Source organism: Mirounga leonina, unplaced genomic scaffold (assembly GCF_011800145.1).
Source record: "Mirounga leonina isolate KUSES-001 unplaced genomic scaffold, KU_Mleo_1.0 Mir_94, whole genome shotgun sequence".
Classification (NCBI taxonomy): domain Eukaryota; kingdom Metazoa; phylum Chordata; class Mammalia; order Carnivora; family Phocidae; genus Mirounga; species Mirounga leonina.
The window spans coordinates 56,379,363-56,407,046 of record NW_023270855.1 but is presented as its reverse complement, the minus strand read 5'-3'; the positions used below and the strand labels follow the sequence as shown (position 1 = coordinate 56,407,046).

General features: G+C 61.3%; 1 protein-coding gene across 2 annotated transcripts; it reads left to right on the top strand.

Moving 5' to 3' along the window:
- Nucleotides 1–5,647: 5,647 nt before the first annotated feature.
- Nucleotides 5,648–26,649, top strand: FZR1 (fizzy and cell division cycle 20 related 1). Of its 2 annotated transcripts, none has more exons than XM_034997468.1 (14): nucleotides 5,648–5,809; nucleotides 17,908–18,030; nucleotides 19,568–19,693; nucleotides 19,800–19,863; nucleotides 19,947–20,074; nucleotides 20,527–20,609; nucleotides 20,991–21,174; nucleotides 21,882–21,947; nucleotides 22,432–22,534; nucleotides 22,630–22,814; nucleotides 22,928–23,161; nucleotides 23,428–23,532; nucleotides 24,125–24,226; nucleotides 24,623–26,649. In XM_034997468.1, the coding sequence occupies exons 2-14, from the start codon at nucleotides 17,962–17,964 to the stop codon at nucleotides 24,662–24,664; spliced, it is 1,491 nt and encodes a 496-aa protein (XP_034853359.1). In that variant the 5' UTR covers nucleotides 5,648–5,809; nucleotides 17,908–17,961; the 3' UTR covers nucleotides 24,665–26,649. The 2 variants fall into 2 exon arrangements, with proteins under 2 accessions (XP_034853359.1, XP_034853360.1); XM_034997469.1 differs by having other exon boundaries at nucleotides 5,649–5,809; nucleotides 24,125–24,217.
- Nucleotides 26,650–27,684: the final 1,035 nt, after the last annotated feature.

The window sequence follows — 27,684 nt, the reverse complement described above, 5'->3', positions numbered from 1 at the left end:
TCTTTCTCTGTCAAATAAATAAATAAAATATTAAAAAAAAAAAAAAAAAGCATAAGGCACTGAGGCAGGTGCACCTGCGTGGCCGGATGTTCCTGATTTTAAGGGAGGACAGAGCAATTGATTTGACGTACCATCTCTCATTTAAGAGATGTATGGGGCGCCTGGGTGGCTCAGTCGTTAAGCGTCTGCCTTCGGCTCAGGTCATGGTCCCAGGGTCCTGGGATCGAGCCCCGCATCGGGCTCCCTGCTCGGCGGGAAGCCTGCTTCTCTCTCTCCCACTCCCCTTGCTTGTGTTCCCTCTCTCACTGTGTCTCTCTGTCAAATAGATAAAATCTTTAAAAAAAAAAAAAGATGTCCGCAGGGTGCCTGGGTGGCTCAAGTCAAGTGTCTGCCTTTGGCTCAGGTCATGGTCTCGGGGATCCAGGAATCGAGCCCAGTGTCTGGCTCCCTGTTCCGCCAAGAGTCTGCTGCTCCCTCTCCATCTGCCCCTCCCCGCCCTTCATGTGCGCACGCGCTTTCTCTCAAGAAGATAAATTTAAAAAAAAATGTGGGCAATTAAAAACATAAAAATGCCATGCATAACAAAGAAGTCACTTTTAACAGACCAACTATTGGTTTAAACATTCAGGTGTTCATGTCACAAATATTTATTGCACACCTGTGTGGCGGGCGGTCCCAGGCACAGAGGGCACAGAACGAGATAGTCTCTGGTCTCCTGGAGCTGACGTCCTGATTTTTTTTTTTTTTTAAGTGATCTCCACACCCAACATGGGGCTTGAACTCATAATACCGAGCTCAAGAGTCACCTGCTCTACCGACTGAGCCAGCCAGGCGCCCCCTGATACTATTTTTTTATTGTCTTCCTATGTGTTTGAGAGCTGACTCCGGGTGACTTGGCTGGCCAGCAAGGACACCATCTCGACCGTGTTTTGTGGCTCAGGCTAATACTCACGCAGGGCCTCCCCAGGGGCCAGGCGCTGTGTTGACTCTGGAAGGCTCCCAGGCAGAGTGCCAGGTGTGATTGGCCCCCAGGATGTGCTGGGGGTAAAGAGATAGACCCAAGGATGCAGGAAGCAGATAATGGGAAGCCACACCCAAAGCAAGACCTGTATACGTCAGGCAACTTGGAATCTTGAACCTACAGACCTGCGACAGACTGATAGCAGGACAGACATCTGTGCTAAACGCAGACATCCCACGCCTTCCGTTCTGCGGCTCCTTTACACCTGAGCAAGTCCAAGCTCAGTGTCAGCAGCGCCCTGCTCCCTCTAAGCCCTCTGGAGAAGGATCCTCCCTGTCTTCTCCAGCTTCCGGTGTTGCCGGCAATCCTCCGCCTTCCTTGGCTTGTGGACACATCTCTCCAGTGTCTGCCTCGTCCCCACATGGCCTTCCCCTCTTTCTCTATGTCTGTGTCCAGATTCCCCTCTTATAAGCACACCGCCCACTGGATGCTGGGCCCACCCCCACTCTGGTATAACCTCGTCCTAACTTGCTGACTGCAGAGACCCTATTTCCAAATAAGGGTCCATTCCCAGGTACTGGGGGATGCCTTTTGGGGGGATGCAATGAAACCCATACCCCTTTGTTATACTTCTGATGTCAGTTGGGGGTCGGCCCAGCCCCTGCCCCAAGCCAGGCTGAGTGAGAGAGAATTCATCTGGGCTCCTGCTCTGCCTCTTCTCACTGCCCAGGGCAGACCTCAGGAGCGACTTACAGAATGTTTGCCAGGCTCTGTCACCCCTCTGGACTTGTAGTTTGTCAAAAATAGGAACCTCTGCTTTAAAAAAAAAAATTGGGAGCGCCTTGGTGGCTCAATTGGTTAAGTGTCTGCCTTTGGCTCAGGTCATGATCCTGGGGTCCTGGAATCGAGTCCCTCATCGGGCTCCCTGCTTAGTGGGGAGCCTGCTTCTCCCTCTGCCCCTCCCCTTGCTTGTGCATGCACTGTCTAAAATAAATAAAAATAAAATATTTTTTAAAAAATAAAGTGGAACCAGAGAGAGGAAAGTGTTTGTCAAGCAGTGTGGCACGTGAGCCCCAAATTGAAGGGGATGCCAAAAACCTCAGCACATAAGTCAGTAATATTTTCATGCATTTTTTTCTTTTGAAAAATCGACATGGGGGCGTCTGGGTGGCTCAATCGTTAAGTGTCTGCCTTCAGCTCAGGTCATGATCCCAGGGTCCTGGGATCGAGCCCCGCATCGGGCTCCCTGCTCCGCGGGAGGCCTGCTTCTCCCTCTCCCTCTCCCCGATTGTGTTCTCTCTCTCTCTGTGTCTCTGTCAAAAAAATAAATAAAATCTTAAAAAAAAATCGACATGTATGTTGAGATCATTGTAGAGCTGCATTGCAGATGTAAGAAATAATCCAGAAGGCCCAGTGCAACCTTCACCCAGTTTCCCAGCAGTAGCTGGGTGCAAAACACACGCAAACCCCTAGCATAATATCATGACCAGAATGTTGGCGCTGATGTGATACACCCATCTTGTTCAGATTTCTCCAGTGTTACTTGGACTTGGGTATGCATTTTTGTGTATTAAGTTCTGTACCATTTTATCACTGTGTAAGTTTGTGTGTCCATCAGCACAATCATAATACAGAACAGTGCCCACATCACGAGTGTGGCAGGGCTGAATAATGACCCGCCCCCAAAGATACCCGCTCCCTAATCTGTGTGCTATAAAAGGAACTTTGCAGATGGGAGTAAGTTTCGAATCCTGATGTGGGAGTGACCCTGGGTTCCCCAGGGGGCCCGGCGTCCTCACAAGAGGGAGGCAGAGGGTGGGAGTCCCAGAGATAGATCCTGTGCTGCTGGCGGTGAGGATGGAGAGGGAGCCGCGGGCCAGGGATGTGGGGCCTCTGGAAGCTGGAAGAGGCAGGATCGGGTCTCCCTGGGGCCCCGGGAGGGACCACCCCGCCCACACCTGGGTTTTACTCCGGAAGACTCATTTCAGATTTCTGACCTCCAGAATGGTGAAATAACAGTTCCGTTGTGCTGAGCTAATAAGTTTGGCGTGACCCGTTGCAACAGCAGTGGGAAACCACACTCAGGGATCTCCCGTGCTATCCTTTCATAAGCCCCTACATTCCTCCCTCATTAATGAAATATTTTTAAAAATCAAAATTAATGCAAAAAAAAAAATCCAAACTTAAGTAAAGACAGGATCCAACTTTGACCTCGCACAAGCCCCCTCCCTGGCCTCAGCCAAATCCCAGCCCTGTCAGACCCCAAGATCAAGGGTCACATGCTCTACCGACTGAGCCAGCCAGGTGCCCCACTTCATTTGACATTTATTGATTTATTCTGTGCCAAGCACTGCTCTGCACCTTCTTTGTTCAGTAGAATTTTCTACGATAGACATACTCTATGTCTGCATCACTGAGTATGACAGCTACTAGCCAGAGGGGGCTGGGGGCCATGGAGCATTTCAAAGGTGGCCAGTGAGGGGCGCCTGGGTGGCTCAGTCGTTAAGCGTCTGCCTTCGGCTCAGGTCATGGTCCCGGGGTCCTGGAATCAAGCCCACATCCGGCTCCCTGCTCTGCAGGGAGCCTGCTTCTCCCGCCCCCTCTCCCCCTGCTTGTGTTCCTTCTCTCGCTGTCTCTCTGTCAAATAAATAAAATCTTAAAAAAAAATAAAAATTAAAAAAATCCGTTCTGTAGCTACACTGGCCACCTTTGTTTCTTTTTTTTAAATTTATGAGATTAAATTATGGCTGAAGCATGGAGATTAATTTATGAGATTGCTGGCAATCCTCCGCCTTCCTTGGCTTGTGTCCAGATTCCCCTCTTATAAGCACACCGCCCACTGGATGCTGGGCCCACCCCCACTCTGGTATAACCTCGTCCTAACTTGCTGACTGCAGAGATCCTATTTCCAAATAAGGGTCCATTCCCAGACATAGAGAAAGAGGGGAAGGCCATGTGGGGACGAGGCATAAAAAATAATCTCCAGGGCGCCTGGGTGGCTCAGTTGGTTAGGCGACTGCCTTTGGCTCAGGTCATGATCCTGGAGTCCCGGGATCGAGTCCCGCATCGGGCTCCCTGCTCAGCAGGGAGTCTGCTTCTCCTTCTGACCCTCCCCCTTCTCATGTGCTCTCTCTCATTCTCTCTCAAATAAATAAATAAAATCTAAAAAAATAATAATAATAATCTCCATGCTTCAGCTCCAGGCAGACTGGAATTTTTTTTTTATGACCGTTTTTACTGAGATACAATTCACATACTCTAAAATCCACTCAACGTGTGTAATTCACTGGGTTTAGTGTGTTCAGAGCTATGCAACCATCATCACATCAATTTTAGAACACTCCACCACCCCAGCAAGAAAGTTCCTAGCAGTCACTCCCTATGCCTTTTCGTCCCTCACCCCCAAGCTCCCGGCAACCACCAACTTACTGTCTTTACAGATTTGCCCGGACACTGTGGACATTTCATATAAGCGGGTTAATACAGGACGACACAATGGCCTTTTGTGTCCGGCCTCTGTCACGGGGCATCGTGTTTGCCAGGTTCATCCACGCGGCAGGGCGTTCAGCGCATCACTCCTTTTTACACGGATACGCCGCCTTGCGTCCACCCAACCATCCGCTATAGACACCCGGGTTGTTTGTACTTTTTGGTTGTTGGGAATAACTCTCTGAACATCCGTGTGAAAATGTTTATGAGGACACGACTTCAGTTCTCTTGGGTGGCTGGATAGCAGGAGAGGAATCGCCAGGTCCTCCGGTAATCCGGCGGGCCACTCTCCGAGGAGCTGCCGGACCGGACCGTCCTCCACGGTGCCGGCCCCATTTTCCATCCCACTAGCAACGCAGGGGGCTCAGTTGCTCCGCATCTTCACCAACACGTTCCCGGCTCCGTTTCCTCCTCTGTTCTTTTCTCGTAGCCGCCCTGGCAGGAGTGAAGTGCGAGCTCCCTGGTTGTGACTTGCGCCTCCCTGATGCGTAATGGTGGTGAGCTTCTCGGCCGGTCGTCTCTTTTCTTTTGGAAAATGTCTGGATCCCCTGCCCATTTAGGGGGTGGGGGTGGGCAGAGATGATTAGGATTTGGGCCCTGCTTCCAACAAACTGCTAGACTGGCTGCCTTCTGAGCCCCAGAGTGCACGCAGGTGTGCTGGTTCCAGGCCCTGGACGAGCACTGGGTAGGAGCGCAGTAAACGCTGGTCAACCGAACGAAGTGGCTGCCGCACGCAGTGGGGTCGGCCCGGCCCAGACAGGCACCTGCTGTCGACCCATCTGCGCCTACCACGCAGTGCGCCTGCCCTCATGGGGCGTGGGTCTGCCTGCCCTTGAGTGCCCGGCTCTGCGACTGGCCTCCACTAGAACCGCGTCCTAACTGAGCAGAGCCATTCCCGCACATCCCACGCAGCCGGGCTCCTCGGGGCCCGGGAGAGGCCGCCGGCCTCGGTCGCCCATGGCAACGCGTGGCGCCGCGCTTCCTGTATTGATTCGAATCACCAGCTACGCCACGTCCTCCCGAGATGCCCGACGCGCGCAGGCGCAGTCGCGCCGGGTGGGCGGGCCGGGGCGCGGCCCCGGCGCGAGGCCCGGGCGCGAGGGGGCGTGGCGGGGCGTGGCGGCCGCACGCAGCGCGCCGGCGCGGGGGCGTGGCCGGCCGCGGGAGCGCGCGCGGCGGAGGAGGGCTCCGGGAGGCCGCGGAACAGCGACCGCCGCCATATTAAGGAGCGCGGAGCCCGGGGTCCCGTCGGCGGCGGCCGCGGCAGGACCGGTGGAGCTGCGGGCGGCGGTGGCCGGCGCGGCGCGGCGCCGCGAGAGGCGGGGTCGGCGGAGCCAGCGGGCGACCGGAGCGAGCCAGGTGAGGCGGCCGGGGAGTGGGGACCCGCCCCCCGGGCCCGAGCCGCGACCCCCTCCCCCCGAGCCGGGCAGGGCCCGACGGCGGCGCGGGCCTCCCCCCTCCGCCCCGACACCGAGCCGGCGGCCCCCACGCTCGGGTCCTCCGGGAGCCGGCCAGCCCCCCTGGACGCCGCCCCCCGTGCCGAGCTGGGCCCGGGGTGACCTCCGCATGTCACCCCCGCCTTCACCCCCAAACCCGGCCCTGCATGAGCGCCCCAGCCCGAGCCACCTGCAGCCCAGCCCTCCCCCCGCAGCTCGCGTCCGAGGTCCGCTTGTAAACGGGGCGGAGCTGTCCCCCAGAACGGCTCCGCACCTCTGGCCTCTCGAGCCCGCCCCTTCCAAATCGGACCGTCCCAGCCCAGGCCCTGCCCGGATCGAGACTGCCCCCCGTGGCTGTCACGACACAGCCGGGCTCGAAGCAGGCCCCCTTCCCCCGCTTCGTGGCCCTGGAACAGGTAGACGGAGGCGTGGAGACCTTGTGTGTGGGGGCGCCCCTCTGGGTTCCTGGCACCCAGGAGCACTTAGGCATCGCCGTTTGAGTGCATCAGTGACCCCCTCGCTCCCAACCCCACTGCCTTCTGCGCCCCCAGCCCCCCAGCTTGACCCCATCCAGCTGCCATCCAGCCCGTGTCAAGCGCTCCATGTGGGCCCTGACCCCACCAAAATCTGAGACGACCTGTCTCTGCCCGGCTACCCTCCCGTCCCGGAACCTCCTGCCTTTTCCTGTAAGCACCCGCCCGACGGCCGGAGCCCCCAGGTGTGGAGTGCTTCCTCCCATCACAGCCATGTTCCCGCACTAAAAACTGCAGACCCCCACCCGTTGGTCCTGCACTGTCTAGACCTGCCCCCCACCCAAAGCCGGAGACCCTCCGCTGTGCAGCTGTCTAGCCTAGACCTGTTTCGTTTTCCCCTGGAAATCCGCCCCTCGCTCAGGTGCCTGTCGTGCTGGGAGCTAGCCCCCCACCCCCACCCCACTCCAGTTCAGAGGGATGACCTCATGCCTCCCTCTGGTGAGGCCACACCACACCCTCCGCCCCGCCCCGCCCCGCCCCGCCCCGCCAACTTCTTACTATACTTTAGACGGGGAGGATTTACCAAAAGAAAAACAATCCATCTCAACATACACAGCTGTTCCCCTTACCCCAGGTTGGGGGTAGGTGAGAAGGTCTTTGAAATGAAGGAGGTTGGGTGGTCTCTCCTGCAGGGGGGAGGGGATTTGCACGCTAGAGGCTGATGAGATCTCCTGGGGACGGTCCCCAGAATGGTGCATTGTCCCCTAGAACGCATCCTAGGCTGTTGTTCGTGCAGAATTTCTCATGGGCCGTCTTGGGCTTTGAGGTCGTGGGCCCTTCTGTTTCAACAGAAACTGCTAGACTGGCGTGCCTTCTGAGCCCCAGAGCGCACGCGGGTGTGCTGGTTGTTACAGGCCACTTTCCGAGTGAACAGGGTTCCATTGCTCCAGGAGGGTTTTGTTGGGGATTATGGGCTCTCCCCCTCTGAAAATCAGGCTTCTGGCCCTTGGACAGCCCTTGGCTCAAAGGACAGTTGCTTTGCTGGGTGGTGGACAGTGTCCAGGGAGCTAGCTGTGCTGGCCATTTGGGCCCCCGGGAAATCTCAGACCCTGTGGCCCAGCCGGTGGCAGTGGCTGTTTGGGGCTAGGGGAGAAGTGCCTGGAGGCAGATGGGGAGGCGATGAGTCTTCAGAAGCCAGTCTGCCTCCATTCTCACACGAGGCCCTCTCTTTCAGCAGGAAATCTCCCGGTGCTGTTTGTTGGGGCCCCTGGCCTGGCGGATTGGGGACCAGAGTGCGGTTGGTCATGGGGACCTCTTGCTTGGTAACACTGAGCAGCAGAGTGAGGATCCCAAATGGTTCTGTTTGGAGGGCCGATCCTGGAGACTCCTGTCAGGTGTCAGGACCAAGGGACTTGGTCTTTAGGAACCAGCGAAATGGCACTGCCGTTGTAATTCTGTTCTAGAGCAGAGGTTCTCCACTGAACACATTGGTGCTGTCTGGGGGTGTCTGTGGTGATCACGACCGGGGGTGCTCCTGGCATCGAATGGGTGGGGTCAGGGATGCTGCTGCCCCACCCCTCCGCCCAGTGCTCAGGATGGCCCCGAATATCAGCAGTGCCGAGGGGGAAGATCTGGGGACCGGAGTTCAGTCCAAGAGCCCTGTGAGGGCAGGGACTCTGCGCCCCATAAGACTGGAGCTCAAGAACCCTGGCTTGAGTGGGTGCTAAAGGGCGGGGACAGCCAGAGGGTAGGGTATGTTTGGCCCATTCCGGGAGTTGGCACAGGGAGCTGATGGCCTTCAGAGCGAGGGAGGGAATAGTAGGCCGCCCCTCTTCTGCCTAGCAGCTTCCCGCCGTCCAGTTTCTGATCCATCACAGGCCCCAGCAGCCTCCCCCTTGTCAGGTCCACTCGTCACTGCCCTGGCCAGCTCTCACTCCACCTGCCCAAGATTTGGTGCATGCGGAGTGGCTGCAGGCGGTGGGTGGTTGGAGCCGGGCGCATCCTGCGGCTCGCACACAGTCAGGGCTCCTTCTCGTGTGGCATTGACGTTCCAGACGGGGGACATCCGTGCCTCCAACCGCCATGCATCCTTGTGTCCTTGGCAAGTGACTGCTTTCTCCTACTGTGGCTCCCTCACTTGAGATTGGGACAGGAGCACATGACTCGGCCCTGCAGCCTCGAGTGGCTTAGTCCTCGACCCCCGAAAGTGGACTGTGGACTCCACTCTCTTCCTGGCTTCCTACACCTTCCCGTCAGTGAGCAGCCTCCTCCACTGGCTCTCCTTTTCATTATTTGCTGAATTTTTGTTGTTAACAGATCTATTCAGAAAGAATTCCCATGCCATGTGATTTAGTGATTTAAAGTACACAGTTCAGTGGTTTCCAGCTTTTGCATCTATCCCATTAATGCCAGAACATTCTCATCCGAACAAACCTCCTTCCCTTTACCTATCAGTCCTCTGCCCTCCCCAGCCCCGGCAACCACTGCCCCATTTTCTGTCAGGATGAGCCTGTTCTGGACGTGTCACCCACGTGGACTCACACCCCGTGTGGCCTTCCGTGTCCGGTTCCCTCCCTGAGCGTCGAGGGCTTGGGGTCCGTCCCCGGGGCCGCGCGTGTGGGCGCCTGGCCCATCCGAGGCCGAGTGATGTGCTGCGTGGTGGGTGGACGCTTGGACTGTGTCCACCTTTTGCCTGTTGGGACGAGAGCCGCTGCGAACCGTTGAGTGCAGGTTCCTGTGTGGACCCTTGTTTTTGATCTGAACTCCGATGCTTCTCTGCCCTCGGCACACTTTCTTGGCGGGCACACTTCACTTCCTGTCCTCGTTTGCTGCGGCTGCCCGAGGCTGGCTCCAGAACTCCAGGCCCACGTGGCCAGTGCCAGTCGGCATCTGGGCGTCCTCCAGGCACCTGGGTTGAGTTAGCCCAGAAGAGGTCACTCTTTCCTTGAACCTTTCCCGCGCCCGGCCTCTCGGGGCCGCCCGCTTCCTCACCTGGACCGGCAGGCATGGTCCTGCTCGCCCCGCTCCCCAGTGCTCTGCCCGGTCTGCGCGTGAGGCTGCCTTCAGTGCACAGAGGCACAGCTCCCGCCGCTCCCCGCTCCCCGTGCTGCCCCACCCCCCTGCCACTAGCCCGGGGACGCCACCCGCCCGGGAGACTGCTCTTCTGGCTGGCCTTACTTTTCCCTCTTCCTGCCCCCGGCACGGCCTCACCCAGCCTCCCCGAACCTCTGTGCAGTTCTCTAGGGCAGCAACCGCTCCTTCCAGATCCCTGTGCCTTTTTGCACAAGCTCTGTCCAGAGGAAGGAACCACCGGCTTGTGCGGGATGCATCGGGCTGTATATGCGCAGTGCCCTACAATAAGGAGTAAGCAGAGGCGGGCTGGGTCGGAGGTGGCATCGGGGGAGGATGAGGGAGCAAGGGCAGGGGCAGACTGCTGCGCAGAGCTTGTCTGTCTGCACTTACGGAAGGCTGAACAGTAAGAGAAAGGTCAGCGCTGGTCTCTTGAGCCTGAGGGAAGCCACTCTTCCCCCTGAGGATTCCTGTAAACCAGGGGTTCTCCACTGGGGGCAATGTCTGGGGATATTTATGGTTGTCCCGGGGGGGTGTTCTGGCATCGAGTGGGTGGGGGCCAGGAGTGCTGTTCCACCCCCTGCCATGCCCGTGACGGCCCCCCACAGAGAAGGACGTGGCCCCGGTGTCACCAGTGCCAGCAGATGGGGTTGGGGGTCCTTGCCCTAAACGTACTAGGTTTTAGGGTTTTCCTTCTGCCCCTACCTGGGACCCAGAAGTGGGATCCGTGGTGAGACATATTGAGGAAGCACTTTCTGATGCTCAAGGCTGCCTGTGAGAGGGTGAGCTCCTCGTCCCTGCAGGTGTGCAAGCAGATGCCATTGTGCGGGGGCTCACTCCGAACCCCTTTAAGGCCCGTCCAGCCTTGAGATCTGGCTCTCTGACATAAACCACAGCTGCAAACACGTACGTGAGCATAAATCGTTTGGGTGCTGTTGCCAGGTCATCCTTCCTTTGCGTAGGGGTTTGCGTGCTCTGGGCTGCTGCGGACCCTGACGGCCTCGTGGGCTGGATGTCTCACCCCGTCACACGGAGAACGGGCGTCTTGCAGCACCAAGGGGTGGGGGGCGAGCGGCCTCACCTTGGGCACATTTCTGGGGCTTCGTGCAGCAGTGCCTGCCTGGGGAGCCGCAGTGTCTCTCGGGCCGTTGTCACAGGCTGGAAAGGGAGAGCCTTTGGTCCAGAAAGCCACGTCCTCTAGACTGCCAGCCTGGGGCAGGGGCAGGACTCCTTGGTGAGCCCCAGGGCCTGTCTGCACAGAGCGAGTGGGGAGTCAGCCTCAGCTGAGTGACTGCACGCATGCTGGAACGTGCTCCTCGGGGGCCCCGACCTCCAGGCCTCCCCAGAACTAACTTGACCCTCAGGCTGATGCACATCAGCCCCGGAGGGGAGGCACGTTGTCTCGCTGTCCTATGTCAGGCGCGGTCCTTTTTGATTCCAGCTCTTTTGGGCCTTGTCTTTTGCTGTAGTGAGAGGCGACGGACCACTAGCTCATCGGGTTCCCTCTGCTGGGTGGGGCCTCCCTGTTCAGAAGTCCCTTTCGGAGCCCAGGAGCCTAAGTTCTAGTCGATGTCTGGAGACCACGGCCAGGCCTCCCACCACCAACCTCACGTCTTTTACTGACTGCAGTCTTCCCTCCTCTGGGGTGGGGGGGTGGGGGGCGCTGTGGTGAGGGAGGAGAAGGGGCTCCACCTGGCCCCCAGCCTACCGCTGTGGCCGCCAGGGCACCTCCCCTGCCACATAGCCCACACACGCTGCGGATGGAGGAGCAGGAAGCAGGCCCATCTGGAGGCTGTTGTGCACCTGTCCCCGAGCGGGGGGATCAGCCACCCCTTCCTAGCATCTCCTCTGGGTCAGGCCCTCCACTAGCTGCTTCACAGAAGCCCCGCCCACTTTCGTAGCACCGTAGGTGGTGTTCTCCCGTTAACCCAGGTCGGAGAGAAGTTGCTTGCCCAGAGCTACTGGGCCAGTAGGAATGGAGGCTGGGACTCAAAGCCAGGTGTGTCCTTCTCTGGAGCGAGCCCCCCCGCTCGTTCTCTGATAGACCTTTCTAGGACGGCGTGGTGTTTGGGTTGACCGGTGGTGGGGGAAGGAGCTGTGAGGGCTGGTTCCAAGCCTGCCTGAGCTGAGGCAGAAGCAGCAAAGCCAGAGGCTTGCATGTGAGCGGAACATTGGACAACTCCCCCTTTTTCTAGTTGGGTCTTCCTCATGTGGTACTTTCCCAGCCTTTTAGAGAAAGGCTGAGAAAAATACAACCAGCCCCTGGGCGCCCGGCAGGACGCTCTCATCTTCCGCAGGAGGAAAGGGCTGCTAGTCAGGTAGTCTGAGAGCGCCAGGAGCTACCCCGGGGTCTCCTGCAGCCTCCGCCTATGGATCTCTCCCACGGGTGCATGCGTCTCTGGAGATTTCAGGGGCCTCGCGAAGGGCTGTGCCCCTTGGTGCCAGTTCCCAGGGAGCCCCCAGCCATTTACCAGCATATTCCTAATCGGTGGATGGTTCCCGCAAGAACCAACCAGCGGATATTCACATGTGATGTGACGCCCCACTCCAGAGCAGGCCTTCGCTCCGGTGCTGGGCCTGGGGACCCTCCCACCTGGGGGAGCGTCGTGATGTGAGCAGCCATGGGCAGGAGGGTGAGCGTGGGTGCTGGGGCTACATTTCCTGGGGAGGATCCCAGCAGGTTCCTCCTTTGTGAAGGGGAGGGAGCATTGCACCTGGGGGCAGAATTAAGTACAGGACCTGGAGCTACACTGGCCCGCTGCTGTCATTGTCCCACGGGGCCAGGAGCAGTATCCTGCTCACCTGGGACCCTGGGCCCACACGGGATGGGGCAGGTGGGTGGTAGCAAGTGCCACCTGACCTCTACCTGTTGGCAGATACGGCTTCCCCCACAGAAGCTGGAGTCACCCTCACCCAGGACAGTTTTGCTGGGGGACGCTGGGTGGTGTCAAGGACATCTGTGGTCGTCACAACGGGGAGAGCCTCTGGTGTAAATAATTTCATAGGTAGCCACATCCAGACCGGCGTCACCCTCAGAACACCGAGTCACGAAAGCCCTGTTGTGGGGGCTGTTTCATTCCTTTGGCTTTTGCTGAAGAGCCTTACAACATCTAAGCCAGGAGGGACCGGTTTTTCGAGATGAGCAGGACCTTGGAGGACTTGAAATTTGGTGAGCGCTTCTGGAAGCAGAGTGCTCCGTCTTGGGGGCCCCGGGGCCCGGCATGAACTTGGGAGGAGATGTGGGTGCGCTGTGCTGCCCCCAGGCCTGGAGGGGAGACTGTTGCCTCTCCATGCCGCCGCCCTTGCTGTGCCCCCCCCTGCAGCCGCCCCCACTCCAGGAGGCTGGGAGACGTTTGGAGGCGCCGTGTGCTGTGTCCTCGGTCCTTGCTCACACCAGGCCCAGACCACGTGTTTTGTCGTCTCCCTCATCAGCTAGCCTTCCTGGCCTGGCCCAGAGTGTCTCTGTCCCTCAGCACTGTGAACATTCTGGCCGGACCACTGGGGGGGGGGGTGGCTGAGCAGCAGCCCCGGCCCCCACCCCTCAGTGCCAGGAGCACCCCAGTCGTGACAACCACACAAGTCCCCAGACACCGCCCCATGTCCCCTGGGGGGCAGGATGGCCCCAGCGAGAACCACCGGGTCCTACCTAGAGTGGGCCGTCTCTGCGAGTGCTCAGTGGGTGGAAACCATGTGAGCAGCGCACTGCGGGGCTGGTTGGGTGAGGTCAGGGGCTAGCGGGGAGCTGCAGAGAAGGCTGCGCCCTGCTCCATGACTGCTGGTGGGGATCGGCTTGCTCTCAGAGAGCTCTGGGCCTGGGGTGAGTGAGGAGCGGAGCACGGCCAGCGCACGGAGTGCGGCCCTGGTGCTTGGGCGACCCCTGACCCGTGCAGACCCCAGCTTTCGCTGTGAGGGAACCTCACTGTTGTCCTGTGAGGTGACAGGGCTGCTGCCTGTCTCCCAGAAGAGCGGGCTTGGAGGTTGGAAGCTTGTCTGGGACAGTGGCCTGAGGTCGGTCTCCTGGCTCTTCATCCTGGGGGCCACGTTGGGGGGAAGAGGAGACGCCCTTCTTAGGGGTTGGCTTGGTAGGTGGGCAAGTCCCCCAGGGACAGTACCCAATGGAGGGGACAGTGGCAGCGAGTGACCGAGGGCTCTGGCCCCCGCTCACCTGACCTGGACACCAGCCTCCCCGGTCAGCTGGGGGAGCTCGGGGGGCGCTCACTGCTGCCTTCCCGGCTCTGTCTCGGGCTCGGCCTGCGGACGGCCCATGCTCCGGACTGCTCGCTAACAGAAGAGTCACTGCAGGCTCGCAGATACTTTATTAGGACGTTCTCAAGTGTGCGGTGAAGGCGGCCGAATGTTGGGTGCCCTGCCAGCCATGCTCCACCCCTGGACCGGGGCCTCAGAGTCCAAGAAGTGCAAACAGACATGCTTGGGGAAGCAAGGCTCCTTCCTGTCCTGTTGTCCCCCACCCCCAGTTCCTCTCCCCTGAGCTGACCTGTGCTACTGGGTTCTTCCCCCGCCCTCCGGAAGTAGCTTGTTGGCACGGAGCTGCACTCAACATGCGTGGGGCTCGCTGACCGCCCCCCCCCCCACTGCCCTCCCACTGCCCTGTGCCCTAGTGGGGACAGGAGCCTCACGCCACCACGTCAGCCCTCGCCTTCCGCTCCCACACGCAGCCTGCAGACAGCGTCCTTGTCCACGTGATATTGCACACACAACTATTACGGGCGAATTCTTGGAAGTAGAGACACCGCATCAGAAAGGATGTGCGTTTTAAATTTGGAAAGCAGCTGCCAAATTGCCTTCCTTGGAAGTCGGGTCTCAGCTCCTGCCAAGGAGCGCGCGTGCCTGCCTTCTGTGTTGGCCTGGGCGGCCGGGCTGTGTCAGCTGCCTGGAAGCTCGGGGCTAGGGACCTGCCGCCCTCCGGCTGCCGGCCAGGGCGCGTTGCTCTCAGGAACGCCATGCTCACACCCTTCACCGCTTCGGTATCTCCCAAGGCTGGCAGGTGTTTTTCCCGCTTGTGTCGTCTTTTTAAATAAAACCGTTTGTGGTTTGTCTTGTCTTGTGGACGCTTTTCGTTTCTCCTGGGACTTGCTGTCCATGTGACAGATCAACCCTGCTGGCCTCACAGGGAGTCACCTGGGGACATAAGCATGGTGGCCTTGCTCTGTGAATGGGGGGCTCTGTTTTCCACTGGAAGCGAGCTTGCCTGGGCTGAGATTTAGACCCCCGTAGCCCACAGTGTGACCATTCCCGGGGCTGAAAGCCCTCGTTCCCTCGCACCCAGAGCCCCACCGGCCCTGAGCAGCCCTACTGGGGGAGAGCAGGGCAGGGGCATCCGCTGAGCATATGGACTGAGCATGGCCTTCACCTGGCCCCCCTCAGGGCTCTGTGTCTGGTGGGTGGCGGACAAGGCTCCAGCCAGGGCCGGCCAGGGTTGACTCCACACACGGTTGGCAGAGGGATGTTAGCTGCTTCTCTGGTCCTTGTTTCCTTGTCTGCAAGGTTGGAGGGGGCAGCTGCCTGGCCCAACTCTGGTAGAGTACCCACTGATGGTAGAACTGACCAGAACGGAGCCATGTGTCCCTTCTTCTTCCCTGCCAAAAATCCCACTGGGGATTCTCGGTCCTCGAAGTGGACGCTGGCCTCCTGGAACTCAGCCCCCGTTTGCATGTGGCCTAGGCTCCCCCTTGGGAAACACCATGTCTTCTGAATGGGCATTTCCAGCCTGGACAGAAACTCATGGCCATGCTGCCCCAGGAGTGGTCCCTGTGGTGAGGATACACATTGGGGTTTGTCCTGGGGCAGGCCAGTAGGTGGGCTTGGAACTGGACAGGAAGGAGAGGCTGGGGAAGGAGCCTCACCCCCAGAGAAGTGAGGGAGGCTTGAGGGTCACAGCCATCCCCCACTTCTGGACTCCACTCTGTGACAAATGGGCTAAACCGGTCTGGGGACCTCTGCCAGGGCACACAGGGTACATGCAAGGTGGGGGGCTATGGCCAAGAAGGGGATTGCTGCTCCCACAGGTTTACCCCAGATGGAGGGCCTCAACCCCACTTCACTCACAAAGCAGGAGGCCCGCTGTGTGGCCCCGTGGGGACGACGGGGCTGGGGGAGCTCAGAGGAACTCCAGGCCCAGTGGAGGGAGGCCCCTGGGGGCAGGTGGGCACAGATGTCAGGCCTGTGGGCAAGAGCCCCTGTCCGTGCCCTCATGTGACCCTGGGGTGTTGCTGCCCCCGGCTCAGCCGTCACGTGTTCATGTGCGTGTGCGGCCGCGCACTGAGAGCGCCCACTAACGTGGTAACGGAACGTGGTGTGGGACACCCAGTGGTGACTAGGGGCCATGCTCATGTTCCTGTGAGTCTGATCCACCTGGCTTGGCTTTGGGCTGGACCACACCAGGCCAGCCCTCCATGTCCCCCCGTCGCAGGTGAGGGTCAAGAACTCAGCAGGCTCACGCTGGTCCTTCAGCCACGTGCTGTACCCGGTCTGTCCGCCGCAGGCCCAGGAACCCATCAGAGAGGCCATTTGGGGATGTTGAAAGTAGGACTCAGGGAGGTTGGCCTGAATGTCTCCTCGTGTGGCCACAGCTGGAGAGGTGTGAGTGGTGTTCCCCCAGGTCTGCTCCCTCCTGGGTGCCACAAAGCTAGTACTTTCCTTGGGTGTCTTTGTTTGAAGAGTTTACTTATCTGAGAGAGAGCACAAGCAGAGGGAGGGCTGGAAGGAGAGGGAGAAGCAGACTCCTCGCTGAGCAGGGAGCCCGATGCGGGGCTTGATCTGCGACCCCAGGATCATGACCTGAGCCAAATGCAGACACTTAACTGAGCCACCGAGGCGTCCTCAGGTGTCTTTGTTTGAAAGGGCAAACGTTCTCTCTGGTCTACTCTCTGTCTCTGTGCACGGGACCCTCTGGGGAGCCCCTACAAGTGGGATTGCGCAGGATGTGTCCCTCGTCTGGCTTCTCGCTGAGCGCGGTGTCTTCCAGGTGCATCCATGTTGGAGCAGGTGTCAAAACAGCTTTTCCTTTTAAGACTGAATCACATTTCAGTGTGTGGATGGACTGCACTGTATTTATCCTTCATCTGTGGGGAGACACTTGGGAGTCTCTGTTTTTTTGGCTGTTACGAATAACGCTAGTCAGGACATGAGAGTCCTAGTCTCGGTGTGGGTCTGCCTTCCTTTCTCCAGGGCATATACCTAGAAGTGGAATTCCTGGGTCACGTGGGTGTGTGTGTGTGGCGAGGAGCTCATGGGGATGGGGTGGGGAGTTGGTGCTTCCTGGGGACAGAGTCTCAGTTCGAGAGGATGAGAAAGTTCTGGAGCCGGATGCTGAGGGTGTTCGCAGAACCGCATGAGTGGGCTTCATGCCGCTGAGCTGAGTGTGCACTGAAAATGGTTACGATGCTACAGTTTCTGTTACGTGTCTCTTACTGTAATTTTTTTTTTTAAGCCAAGCGTTGACTTCTCCAGGGTGCTACACCTCAGAATTCGTAAACTTTTAATTTTTGGCCAGGTTTTGCTTTTCAGTTTGGTGATATTTTCCTGTCCCGGCCCTGGGCTGCAGCCAGAGTAGCAGAGGGACGGTGACTGTGAGCGTGCGGGGGGTCTGGGGTGAGAGCAGGTGCTCCTTGGGAAGCTGCAGTCCTCTGAGCACCCCCTGTGCCAGGCTCTGTCCCCCGAACTCTTGCTTCAGCCTCCAGAGGCTCTGCGGTACCTCCAAGGGGAGGCACGGCTGGCAGACATTTCCCATTGGTTTCTGCAAGCAGCCGCTGGCTCTGGGCCCGGTGTCAACCCTGCGGTGAAGAGCATCGTTCTCTCCGCGGTGGCCGCTCGCTCCCCCTCGTGCTGGACAGTGCTCAGCCCTTTCTTGCTGCATGTGCTCCTTGTAGAACATTCTGCTGCTACCTCCCCTCTTCTCACTCCTTTTAGAGAAGGCTTCTGAGCTGGGTTGAGCGCAGGGGGGGGTGGGTATGAGCTCTACAAAGGGGTGCTGTTGAACCCCACCCGCTTGCACACATGGTCCTGCAGGGTGAGGACTATGGCCCCGTTCTTGCTTTAGGACACAGAGGCTTCCCCACTTGGAGGAACCCATGCTGGGACCACTTCAGCCCTTGTTCAGCCCCCCCCCCAATCTCAGGGCTGGATGTGGTTTGGGGGGCAGTTTGTGGCCTCAGGATCTGAAGGAGGAAGGCAACATGATGGGGTGCATGGGTTGGAGGGATGGTCCTAGGGCGAGCTTCATGGCCCAGGAATAAATGAGAGACTTGCACTAACCAGGATAAAGGCCAGGGGGAGCCCTGGTCTCTCCCCAGTCCTCCCTGTCACATCCCGCTGTGGCTTCCCTCACCCTGGTTCCCGGGAGGGAGGTCCTACACGTGATGGGGGGCCTGGCCATCACCATGGAGTTCCCTGGGGTCACCAGGCAGTGGAGGGGACTGCTGCCTACTGGTGCTGACCTCTCCTGCCCTTCCTGCCCCAGGCTGACCTTGGCCGGCTGACGTTGGCCGGCGGGCTGGGCCTGCCCTGCGTCGCCATGGACCAGGACTATGAGCGGCGCCTCCTCCGGCAGATCGTTGTTCAGAATGAGAACACGATGCCCTGCGTGAGTACCTGGACCCCACCCCCGCTGGCACTGTCCTGGCTCCACGCGGGGGCTGGGTGGGGACTGCAGTGAGCCGCTGGGCTCCACCCTGCAGAGATTGGGGTGCAGGGCAGGTGAGAGGCACAGCCACACGCCAGGGAGTCCCCTCCTCGGGCTTCCTGCGCGCCTCCTGCTGCAGGAGCCCACATGGGCCGTCAGCTTCCAGACCCCTGTTCCCGTGGGGCCGCACTCAGGACTGAGGAGGGGGGCAGGGGAGGTGAGCTGCTCTCAGTTTCCAGAGAGGGAGGTGAAGGGCCCAATGTCTCTGAGCTGGGGTTCAGAGCTGTGGGGCTGGCCTCACCGGGCAGAGGTGTGATGGTGGCATGAGGTGGCCTGGTCCTTATCTGCGGGGAGCCAGCAGCATTTGGGGGCGCCTCTTTCCTGTACCCCACCCCCTCAGCCACGTTGCCTGTGTCGTGGGCTCCTGACCAGTCCCAGGCTGTGCTCGCTGCTCCGCTCCACGCTCTCTGAGCTCTGCGCCGGGCAGTCGAGGCCTCCACCTGTGGTGTCTCAGGGCCACGCTCCTTCTGGGGGCCTTTTGGGGGAGCCCCTCCTGCCTCCCCCAGCTCCTGGTGTGGCCGGCAATCCTTGGTTTCAGAGCAACCACTCCCTTCTCTGCCTTGTCTTCGTGTCCCCTTCTCTGTGCATGTCGGCACTCAGAGATGTCGGCATCTCTGACTCTTAGAAGGACACGGAGCGTGGATTTGGGGCCCATCCCACTCCAGCGTGGCCTCGTCTTACCCGGAGGACACCTGCAAAGACTCTGTGTCTGAATAAGGTCACATCCCAGGTGCCCAGGGATTAGAACTTCAATGTGTCTTTTTGGGAGACACAGTTCAATCCACTGCAGATCCCTTATAGAAAAAGGGGCATTTCGGGGCGCCTGGGTGGCTCAGTCGGTTAGGCGACTGCCTTCGGCTCAGGTCATGGTCCTGGAGTCCCGGGATCGAGTCCCGCATCGGGCTTCCTGCTCGGCCGGGGGCCTGCTTCTCCCTCTGACCCTCCCCCCTCTCATGTGCTCTCTCCCTCTCATTCTCTCTGTCTCAAATAAATAAATAAAATCTTTTAAAAAGGGGGCATTTCTGGGACAGTCGAGGGGGGTGGGCTGGTTTTCTGGGAACCGTGCCCCCGCGTCCACTCCCCAGTTCTGGTGAGTGACTCGCGGTTGCACGGGGGACCGTCCTTGCCTGATGGAGATGGGGCTGACGGGGCGGCAGCTCTCTGCGCACAGGGACCAGGGTCTTCGGTCTGTACTGTGCCCTCTGCCGCTCGCCGGTGTCCGGCCTCCCGGACCAGGGAGGCCAGACCGAGCACGTGGCTCACTCACCGTCTCACCTCTGCCACCCGGATTTCTAAACTCGATCCTCTGGGTCAGCGGCCAGAGGCCGAGTGCAGGGAGGCAGGCCAGGCCTGGCCTCAGGGTCTGAGAGGGGAAGCTGGCCTCGGCCCTGTACACTGAGGGCTCCGCAGCACCAGCCCAGCCCCTCTGTCCTTGCAGGTGGCAGAGATGCGGCGAACCCTGACGCCCGCCAACTCTCCCGTGTCCTCCCCCAGCAAGCATGGAGACCGCTTCATCCCCTCCAGAGCCGGGGCCAACTGGAGCGTGAATTTCCACAGGATCAATGTGAGGGGCTGCCCAGAGGGCAGCGGGGCAGGGCCAGGGCCGGGGGGCCGGTGAGCCGGGAGCTAGCTCCAGCTGGCCCTGCCTCCTTTGCCCCCGTCTCCCACAGGAAAATGAGAAGTCTCCCAGCCAAAACCGGAAAGCCAAGGACGCCACCTCAGACAACGGCAAAGGTCAGGAGTCAGGCCCCCCCACCCCGCGCCCCACATCCCGGCCCCCTGCCCCTGCCTGGCCTCATGGAGCCCCCTGCCTGCAGACGGCCTGGCCTACTCCGCCTTGCTGAAGAACGAGCTGCTGGGAGCCGGCATTGAGAAGGTGCAGGACCCTCAGACAGAGGACCGCAGGCTGCAGCCTTCCACGCCTGAGAAGAAGGGCCTGTTCACGGTGAGCCAGCCGGCCCGGCTCCCCACTTGCCCTCCCGCGCTCACCCTGGGAGCCGCTTAACCCCACGCCTCTAACCAAGGCTTTGCTCTCCTGCTGCCACGAAGGCAGTGCTGGGCCAGGTGCCAAGTTCACGGTCCTGAGCCTCGGGGCAGCCCCCGCGCAGTGTTGGAAGGAGCCTGGTTTGGGTCTCCTGAGAGATGGCCAAGGGGGCTCGTGGCCATGGGGGGCAGCGGGGAGGCCGACACGGGCGAGTCACTGTCCAGACGACGCCTCAGGCCCGAGGCCTGGTTGGCTTCTCTGAATGCTTCTCACCAAAGCTCATCCTGGGTTCGGTGCACACCCTGCCCTCCTGCCCAGCCTCCGGCAGCGCGGGGGCACCAGGGCTTCGGGCGGGAGGTCCCTGAGCTCGGCCGAGGCTCCACTCAGCAGGTGTCCCCCTCCCCTGCCTCCAGTATTCCCTCAGCACCAAGCGCTCCAGCCCTGACGATGGCAACGATGTGTCTCCCTACTCCTTGTCCCCTGTCAGCAACAAAAGGTGAGTCTGAGCCTGTGGGGGCTGGGACAGGGCAGGACAGGCAGCCAGGCGGTGCTTGGGAGCCAAGACTGGTCCGAGAACTGTGCTCAGGGGGGCAGGGGTGGCTCAGGGGGCCTCCCTGGGGATGCACTGCAGGCTCAGTGGCCTTGGGCCCAGACGGGAGTCAGGGATGGCTCCCCAGAGGAGGTGCCGGGCAGAGGGCATTGTGTGGCTGTCAGAGCTCAGGGAGGTTGGTGGCCACTGGGTCACCCGTAGCTTTGGGATCACATGGGTGGCAGAAGGCGGGGCGGGATGAGCAGGAGACCCCAACGGGGGGAGCCTAGTGCTCCTAGGGCTGCAGAGGAGGAGAGGAGATCACGAGGTGGCTCTCCCTCCCTGCAGTCAGAAGCTACTGCGGTCGCCACGGAAACCTACCCGTAAGATCTCCAAGATCCCCTTCAAGGTCCTGGACGCACCAGAGCTGCAGGACGACTTCTACCTGAACCTGGTGGACTGGTCATCCCTCAACGTGCTTAGCGTGGGGCTGGGGACCTGCGTGTACCTGTGGAGTGCCTGCACCAGCCAGGTGGCGCCACTGAGCGAGCGTGCGTTGGGGGGGTGGGGGGAGCAGGCAGGACTGAGCCAGTCCCCAGGGTCCAGGGCAGCACCAGCCGCATGCCCCCAGGGCCTACCCCTCCCTGCGGGGGGGCCGCAGCCTCCCCAGTTCCTCCGTGTCAGCAGAAGAGGGATGGGGTCTAGGCCCAGCACAGCCTGGGGACCGCCGTGAGGGCCGCGTCCTTGGTGGTGGTCCTCACACCTGCCTCAGCAGTAAATCTCTTGGAGTCGCTGCTGGGGTTCAGGGCCTGCAGGGCAGGAACCCACTGCTCTTTGAGGTGGGCTGTTTTCGGGAATAAAACCAAATGCAAGTGGGTTCCAGAGGAGGCTGAAGCTGCCTCAGAGAAAGGGCCACCCCTCAGCACATGGCAGTCTGTGGCCTCCGCCTGCAGCATGGTGCCCTGGTCCGTCCCCCCGCTCCTCCGCCTAGGCTCTGTGCAGTCTGTAATCCCCATGCTGTTGTGTGCCCCCCCCCCCCCGCCCCGGGGTGCAGCCTCCTGAGCACCCCGGCCACATTGCCCCGGGTCTCAGCACTGACAGCAGTGCGCGCGGGCCTGAGGTGTTCCCGAGCAAGTGAACGGTGGTTTGGGGGCGGACGGAGGGAGGAACAGATGGGGAGGGCCTCGGAGGCCCGGCGGGCAGCCCGTGGCTCACACCGCCTGCTTCCCATCTCCCCAGGTGACCCGGCTCTGCGACCTCTCAGTGGAAGGGGACTCAGTGACGTCTGTGGGCTGGTCTGAACGGGTCAGTACCCGGGCCCTGTCCCCCAGCTGGGCAGGGCTGGCACTGGGGACATCTGACCCGGTCTCCCTGGTGGGGGCCCTGCCCAGTGCTGAGGGGGCTTCAGACCCCAGCCTGGAGGTCACTCGTCTAAGCTGCAGGAGTGGCCTCAGCACCCCTGCCTGTCCCCAGCCTGGGTTACAGTGATGGGGCTCCTCAGACTTGTCCCCTGCGGACTGCCCCCCCCCCACGCGTGGAAGCACACAGATGTTCAATGTGTCAGCTAGAGTGTCTGTGTGACCCATTTTCCCAGAGGGTTCCAAGGAGGGGTATCCTCTTGGCCCAAAGGAACTCGCAGAGAAGTGGGATGCTTCCCCCAGAGCTCATCCTGGGTTCGGTGCGCAAGGCCCTGCAGCGAGGAGGGAGAAGAGAGCCAGGGTGGCCAGTCAGGGAGAGGGCCCTGCGCCTGGGCCTGATGCCCACTCTCTCCCCGTGCGATTCGTTCTAGGGGAACCTCGTGGCCGTGGGCACGCACAAGGGCTTTGTGCAGATCTGGGATGCGGCTGCAGGGAAGAAGCTGTCCATGCTGGAAGGACACACGGCTCGTGTCGGTGAGGAGCCACCTGGGCCCCAGGGGGCAGGTGTGATCCCGGGGGGGCGGGGGGGGCCAGGACTCAGCCTCCCTTGCCCTCTGCCCGGCCTCCAGGGGCGCTGGCCTGGAATGCTGACCAGCTCTCGTCTGGGAGCCGGGACCGCATGATCCTGCAGAGGGACATCCGGACCCCGCCCCTGCAGTCGGAGCGGCGGCTGCAGGGCCACCGGCAGGAGGTGTGTGGGCTCAAGTGGTCCACGGACCACCAGCTCCTCGCCTCGGGGGGCAACGACAACAAGGTAGGCGCCCCGGGGCCCCCGCCCTCCCGGCCTCGGGTCGTCCCTTCCGTCGCAGGGCAGGGGCGATGCGGGTGCTGTCCGCGGCGGGGGGCCTCACGTCGCTGCCCCTGCAGCTGCTGGTCTGGAACCACTCAAGCCTGAGCCCTGTGCAGCAGTACACGGAGCATTTGGCAGCCGTGAAGGCCATCGCCTGGTCCCCACACCAGCACGGGCTGCTGGCGTCCGGTGGTGGCACGGCCGACCGCTGCATCCGCTTCTGGAACACGCTCACGGGGCAGCCTCTGCAGTGCATCGATACAGGCTCCCAGGTGTGCAACCTCGCCTGGTCCAAGCACGCCAACGAGCTGGTGAGTGCGCGCCTCTCCTCGTGGCTGGAAGGCCTTCAGAGGCCCTCTGTGAGGAGCTGGGGGCAGACGAGCCCGGTGTCGCAGGCGGGAGGTGGGGGGAGCACCAGACAGGCTCGCAGGGAGCGAGGGCGGTCACCTGTGGCCTCCGCGCCTTGCCCAGCGAGCCCAAGATGGCTCCCGGGTGGGTGCATCGGACCACCTGCGTCTGAGCCCCAGGGCCCCAGAAGGGGGGCCTGAGTTCCGACAGTGCGCGCTCCACCCCCCAGGTGAGCACACACGGCTACTCGCAGAACCAGATCCTGGTCTGGAAGTACCCGTCCCTGACCCAGGTGGCAAAGCTGACCGGGCACTCCTACAGGGTCTTGTACCTGGTGAGTCTGCCCCGCCCGGGGTCTGGAAGAACACCACTGTCCTGTGCCCCCGTGCAGCCCCTGCCTCCGCGTCCCCCTGCCCGGGCAGCCTCCAGGCCTGGACAGCAGGATGGGCTCCTGTCTGCACGGCCAGGTTGTCCCACCACCCGGAGTCTGCTTTCCCGAATCCCTACCCTTCCTCCACTCTTTTGTGTGTTTTTGGACATGCACAGAAAGAGATCTCGCTAGGTAACCCAGGTCTGAGCCCTCGGCTGATCTCTGATCGTTTCACCAGATCGCCATGTGCTCTGGCTTGGACGAAGGACCCCTCCTGTCTGCAGATGTGCTTTTTTTTTTTTCTTTTCAGAACAAAATGTTTTGTGCTTAAAACCCACTTATCATTTGTCCGATTTTACAGAACAGACTCTTTCTCCTTGCAGCGGGTGGGGGGCGGCCTTGTGTTTTGACCAGGGTGCTCTAACCACGGCTCTGTCGTGTGGCCTCGGTGGGGCCTGTCCCCCGCCCCTGGCTGCATTCCGGCAGCCCTGTCCGAGTAGGGCTGCCTGCAGGGCATAAGGCCAAGGGTGGGGGGTCTGTCTCCTCCCTTCCGCAGGCCATGTCCCCTGATGGAGAGGCCATAGTCACTGGTGCTGGGGATGAAACGCTGAGGTTCTGGAACGTCTTTAGCAAAACCCGTTCGACAAAGGTAAAGTGGGTCGGTATCAGAGCCAGATGTTCCCCCACGCGCGTCCCTCAGCCTGTCCTGGGGGCTCCCCTCCCCCAATCACCCAACCAGCCCATTTACCCCGTCGGCTCTGGTCTCCCCGGGAGGCTCCTCTGGGACGCCCATGTCCCCTCTGTCTCTGCTCCCGCCTCGCCGCACAGCCCCAGCCGCGTGGCACAAGGCACTCAGAGCCTGGCTCCCCCACCCCCCGCCTCGGGGTGCTGAGGAAGGTGCCCACAGGCTCCCCTGGCCCAAAGCCTCGCATGCCCTCCAGGCAGAAGTTCCTTCCCCAGCGCCCTGATGGCCTGGCCGAGCGGCCCGCGGTTACTGGGAGGTGAGGTCGCCCAGGGGCTGCGGGCTCAGCAGTCCCTCCTGTGTGCCCTGCAGGAGTCCGTGTCAGTCCTCAACCTCTTCACCAGGATCCGGTAAAGCCTCGGGCCTCACCGTCTGGGTCAGAAGAGTCCCACCTCTCATCGGCGTGCATGGACCCTCCCCTCCCCAGCACGCGGTCCCTAGAGGAGACAGCCGGGGCGGGTGGGGAGTCGGGCCTGGAGAGATCCTGAAGATTCTCATTAAAGCCTGATTGTGAACCCTGGCAGCCGGTGTTTGGGGCGGGGACGTGGCCGGGCCCCAGCAGGGACCATCTGTCTGGCTGCTCAGCTCGGAGCACGATGGACGCCTCCTGGGACCCAGCCTGCTTCCCTCTGCGTCCGCCGCTTCATCGTCGGGGCTGCATGCTCTTCCCAGAAGCACGTGCTCACCGTCACCACCGCCATCACCACTCACGCCTACGGGACAGACAGCTGGACGCCAGGCCGCTCAGATGGGGCTGGGCAGACGGCTGGGGTCGGCCCATGGATCAGAGGGACAGAGCCACCTGATAGGTTTCTCTGTGGCCAGTCCCGCCGCCCTTGCCCCGGCAGCCACGCCGCTGACTTCCTCGGGGGCACGGCGCCACGTCAGGAGCGGGCCCCAGGCAGTGTCCAGGCCGAAGGAGGTCATCTCGAGATGGACTTGTTGTCTGCGGAAAATGAGACAGGCCCGCTCTCTGTGTTGTGCTTACCCTGACCCCGCACTGTCCTTGTTACTAACGGGGGTCACGGCCCTGTTTTATCCCCAAGCAGGACTCAGGTGCTTGTGGCTTGCTGGGCAGCTGGTCAGGGTGACCCAAGGGCAGAATCGACCCTAAGGGCCGGGTCCTGTGGGCATCTGGCCCCTCCTCCCCAGCCCCTTCCCCTACCCCAGGCCACCCCATTGGGTCCTGTCCCTCTGTGCCATTGCCGTGGGGCAGCCAGGGGAGGAGGCACCCGTAGGTTCCTCCAGAAACTTCCTGAGCTTCCCCCAACCCACTCTGCTCTGTCCGCAGCTGCCCGTGAGCCCATCTCCCTCCTGCCTCATCTCCAGACCAGGAGACCAAGAGGGAGGAAGGGAGGGCCTGCATGTGGCCGGGGGCATGAGTAGCAGTCCTCCCCCTCCCCCTCCCCTCCCCTCCTGGATCACGGGGTGCTGATGGAGTGGACAGGGTGGGGCAGGCCTGGGCTGGGGGAGTCCAGCAGAGCCCCTCCGGGTCCCATTGGCCTTGTGCCCCCCTCCGTTGGCCATGTGTGTGCACATGTATATATGTACTTGTGACTTTTCTTTGGACTTGTTTGTGTTCTTGTAGGTTGGTCCCAGCAAAGTTTCAGGCTGGTGGGGAAGGAGCAGTGGCTCACCCACTACCCACGGGGGGGGGACAGCGCTTACCGCTCCCGATGAGCTGAACCTGCCTGAACCAGGGGAGCGGTGGGAGCCCGCCGCCCCAGCCCCAGGCCCCGCATCTGCCTGCCGCGGGACGGACGAGGGACAGTGTACATAGATGTGTGTGTTTTGATTGGTCGAGTTATTTTTGTTTGAGTGTTTTTTTAAGAAAACAGCCCTGACTCGGCCACGCGCTCGCCTTGTGCAGTTGCCGGAGCCTAGGAGCTGGCTGTGCCTGGGACACCGTGCCCCCCGGCCTGGAGGACCCCCGCCTGGCGGACCCGCGCCTGGGAGTTGGGACAGCGGGGCGGGAGTCTGCGTGGGGCTAAGTGCACGGCAGCGGACGGGGGGCGCCTGGTGCAGAGCGAGCCTTGTTTCTTGTGAAATGCGTCGTCGTCATTAAACCAGTTGTGGGTTCATGCACTGCTAGGGCTGGCTGTCCATCTGTCTGGTCCCCAGCTGGGGTGTCTAGATGTCGCACACGGGGGCAGGCAGCTCGTCCTGGCTGAGCTGGTTATGGAGAAGACTCACGGGCAGTCTACAAGAGGTGCCGGTGACCCCGAGTTCAGGGTCCCCTGGGGCCGAGGACGGGGGTGTGGCCAGCGCTTGTGGCCCAGCTAGGGTGTGGCTGCTGTGGGGAGGAGGCACCCCCCTGGCTGCCATCTGGAAGGGGGAGAGTAGGGCGGGAGTGGCGGGGTAAAGGGAGGGCCGCGGGCGGAGGAGCAGATGAGGACGGGGGGGGGGTGTTAGGGGTGAGGGGGCCGCACAGCAGCTGTCAGGTGGGGCACACGCTGCTGCCCCCTCCACCTGACAGATGGGGAAACTGAGGCCAGTGGGTGACCTCGCTGGCCCAGCATCTCAGGGGAGGCTGGGGGTGTGGGGGGCAGGCAAGAGTTGTTTCTGTTGATCCTTGCATGTGGCTTTTGCGGGAAAGGGAAAGCGATTTAGTAGTAGTGGGGGGGGTGAGGCAGGGGCCTGTGGGGGGCAGGGAGGCCGCAGGGGAGGACGTGGGGGGGCGGCAGGAGTGGGGGCTGAGGACGCCCGTGAGGACCATAGAAGAGGGGGATTTGGAGGTGATCAAGGGGAGCAGAGGGTCTTGGGGCTGGAGAGGAAAGCCAGCCCAGGCCAGAGGAGTGGTGACTCCAGCAGGACCCGGCAGGTCAGGGGCCCCAGGGGTTCCGGAGAAGAAGGGTGAGCCCCCCCTACAGTGAGCAGCTGCCCACGGCTGGCCAGCACCCAGGCCCTTCCCTGCAGGTGAGGAGCCCTGTCCTGGGCAGTGGGGACCAGAGAGACGACCGCAGCGCCTGCCCTCGTGGGCCCCAGCTGTGGTGGACAGTGAGAAGCATGTGGCTGCGACAGGCCCTGGGGTGGGGCACCTGTGAACCCAGGGACGGAGCCGAGTGATCAGGGGCCCAGAGAGCAGGGAGTGGGGGTGGTGGTGCGGACAGAGGGCACAGTCCCTGCGGAGGCTCTGGAGCTGCACAGGGGAGGGGACAGGGCAGGGGTGGCAGGGCCTTGGGGACCACAGGGACGACTTGGGCTTCTACCCCTAGGCAGCGGGAGCCCTGGGTGTGCACCGAGAGGGAAGTGGGGAGACTGCGTGAGACCCAGCAGCAGGGCCGGGCACGGAGCCAGGAGGCGCGGCCCAGGCAGCCAGGAGCAGGTGCAAGTGGGGGGCAGGCAGATCTCCAGTTCTTGCTACCGTTGTCGTT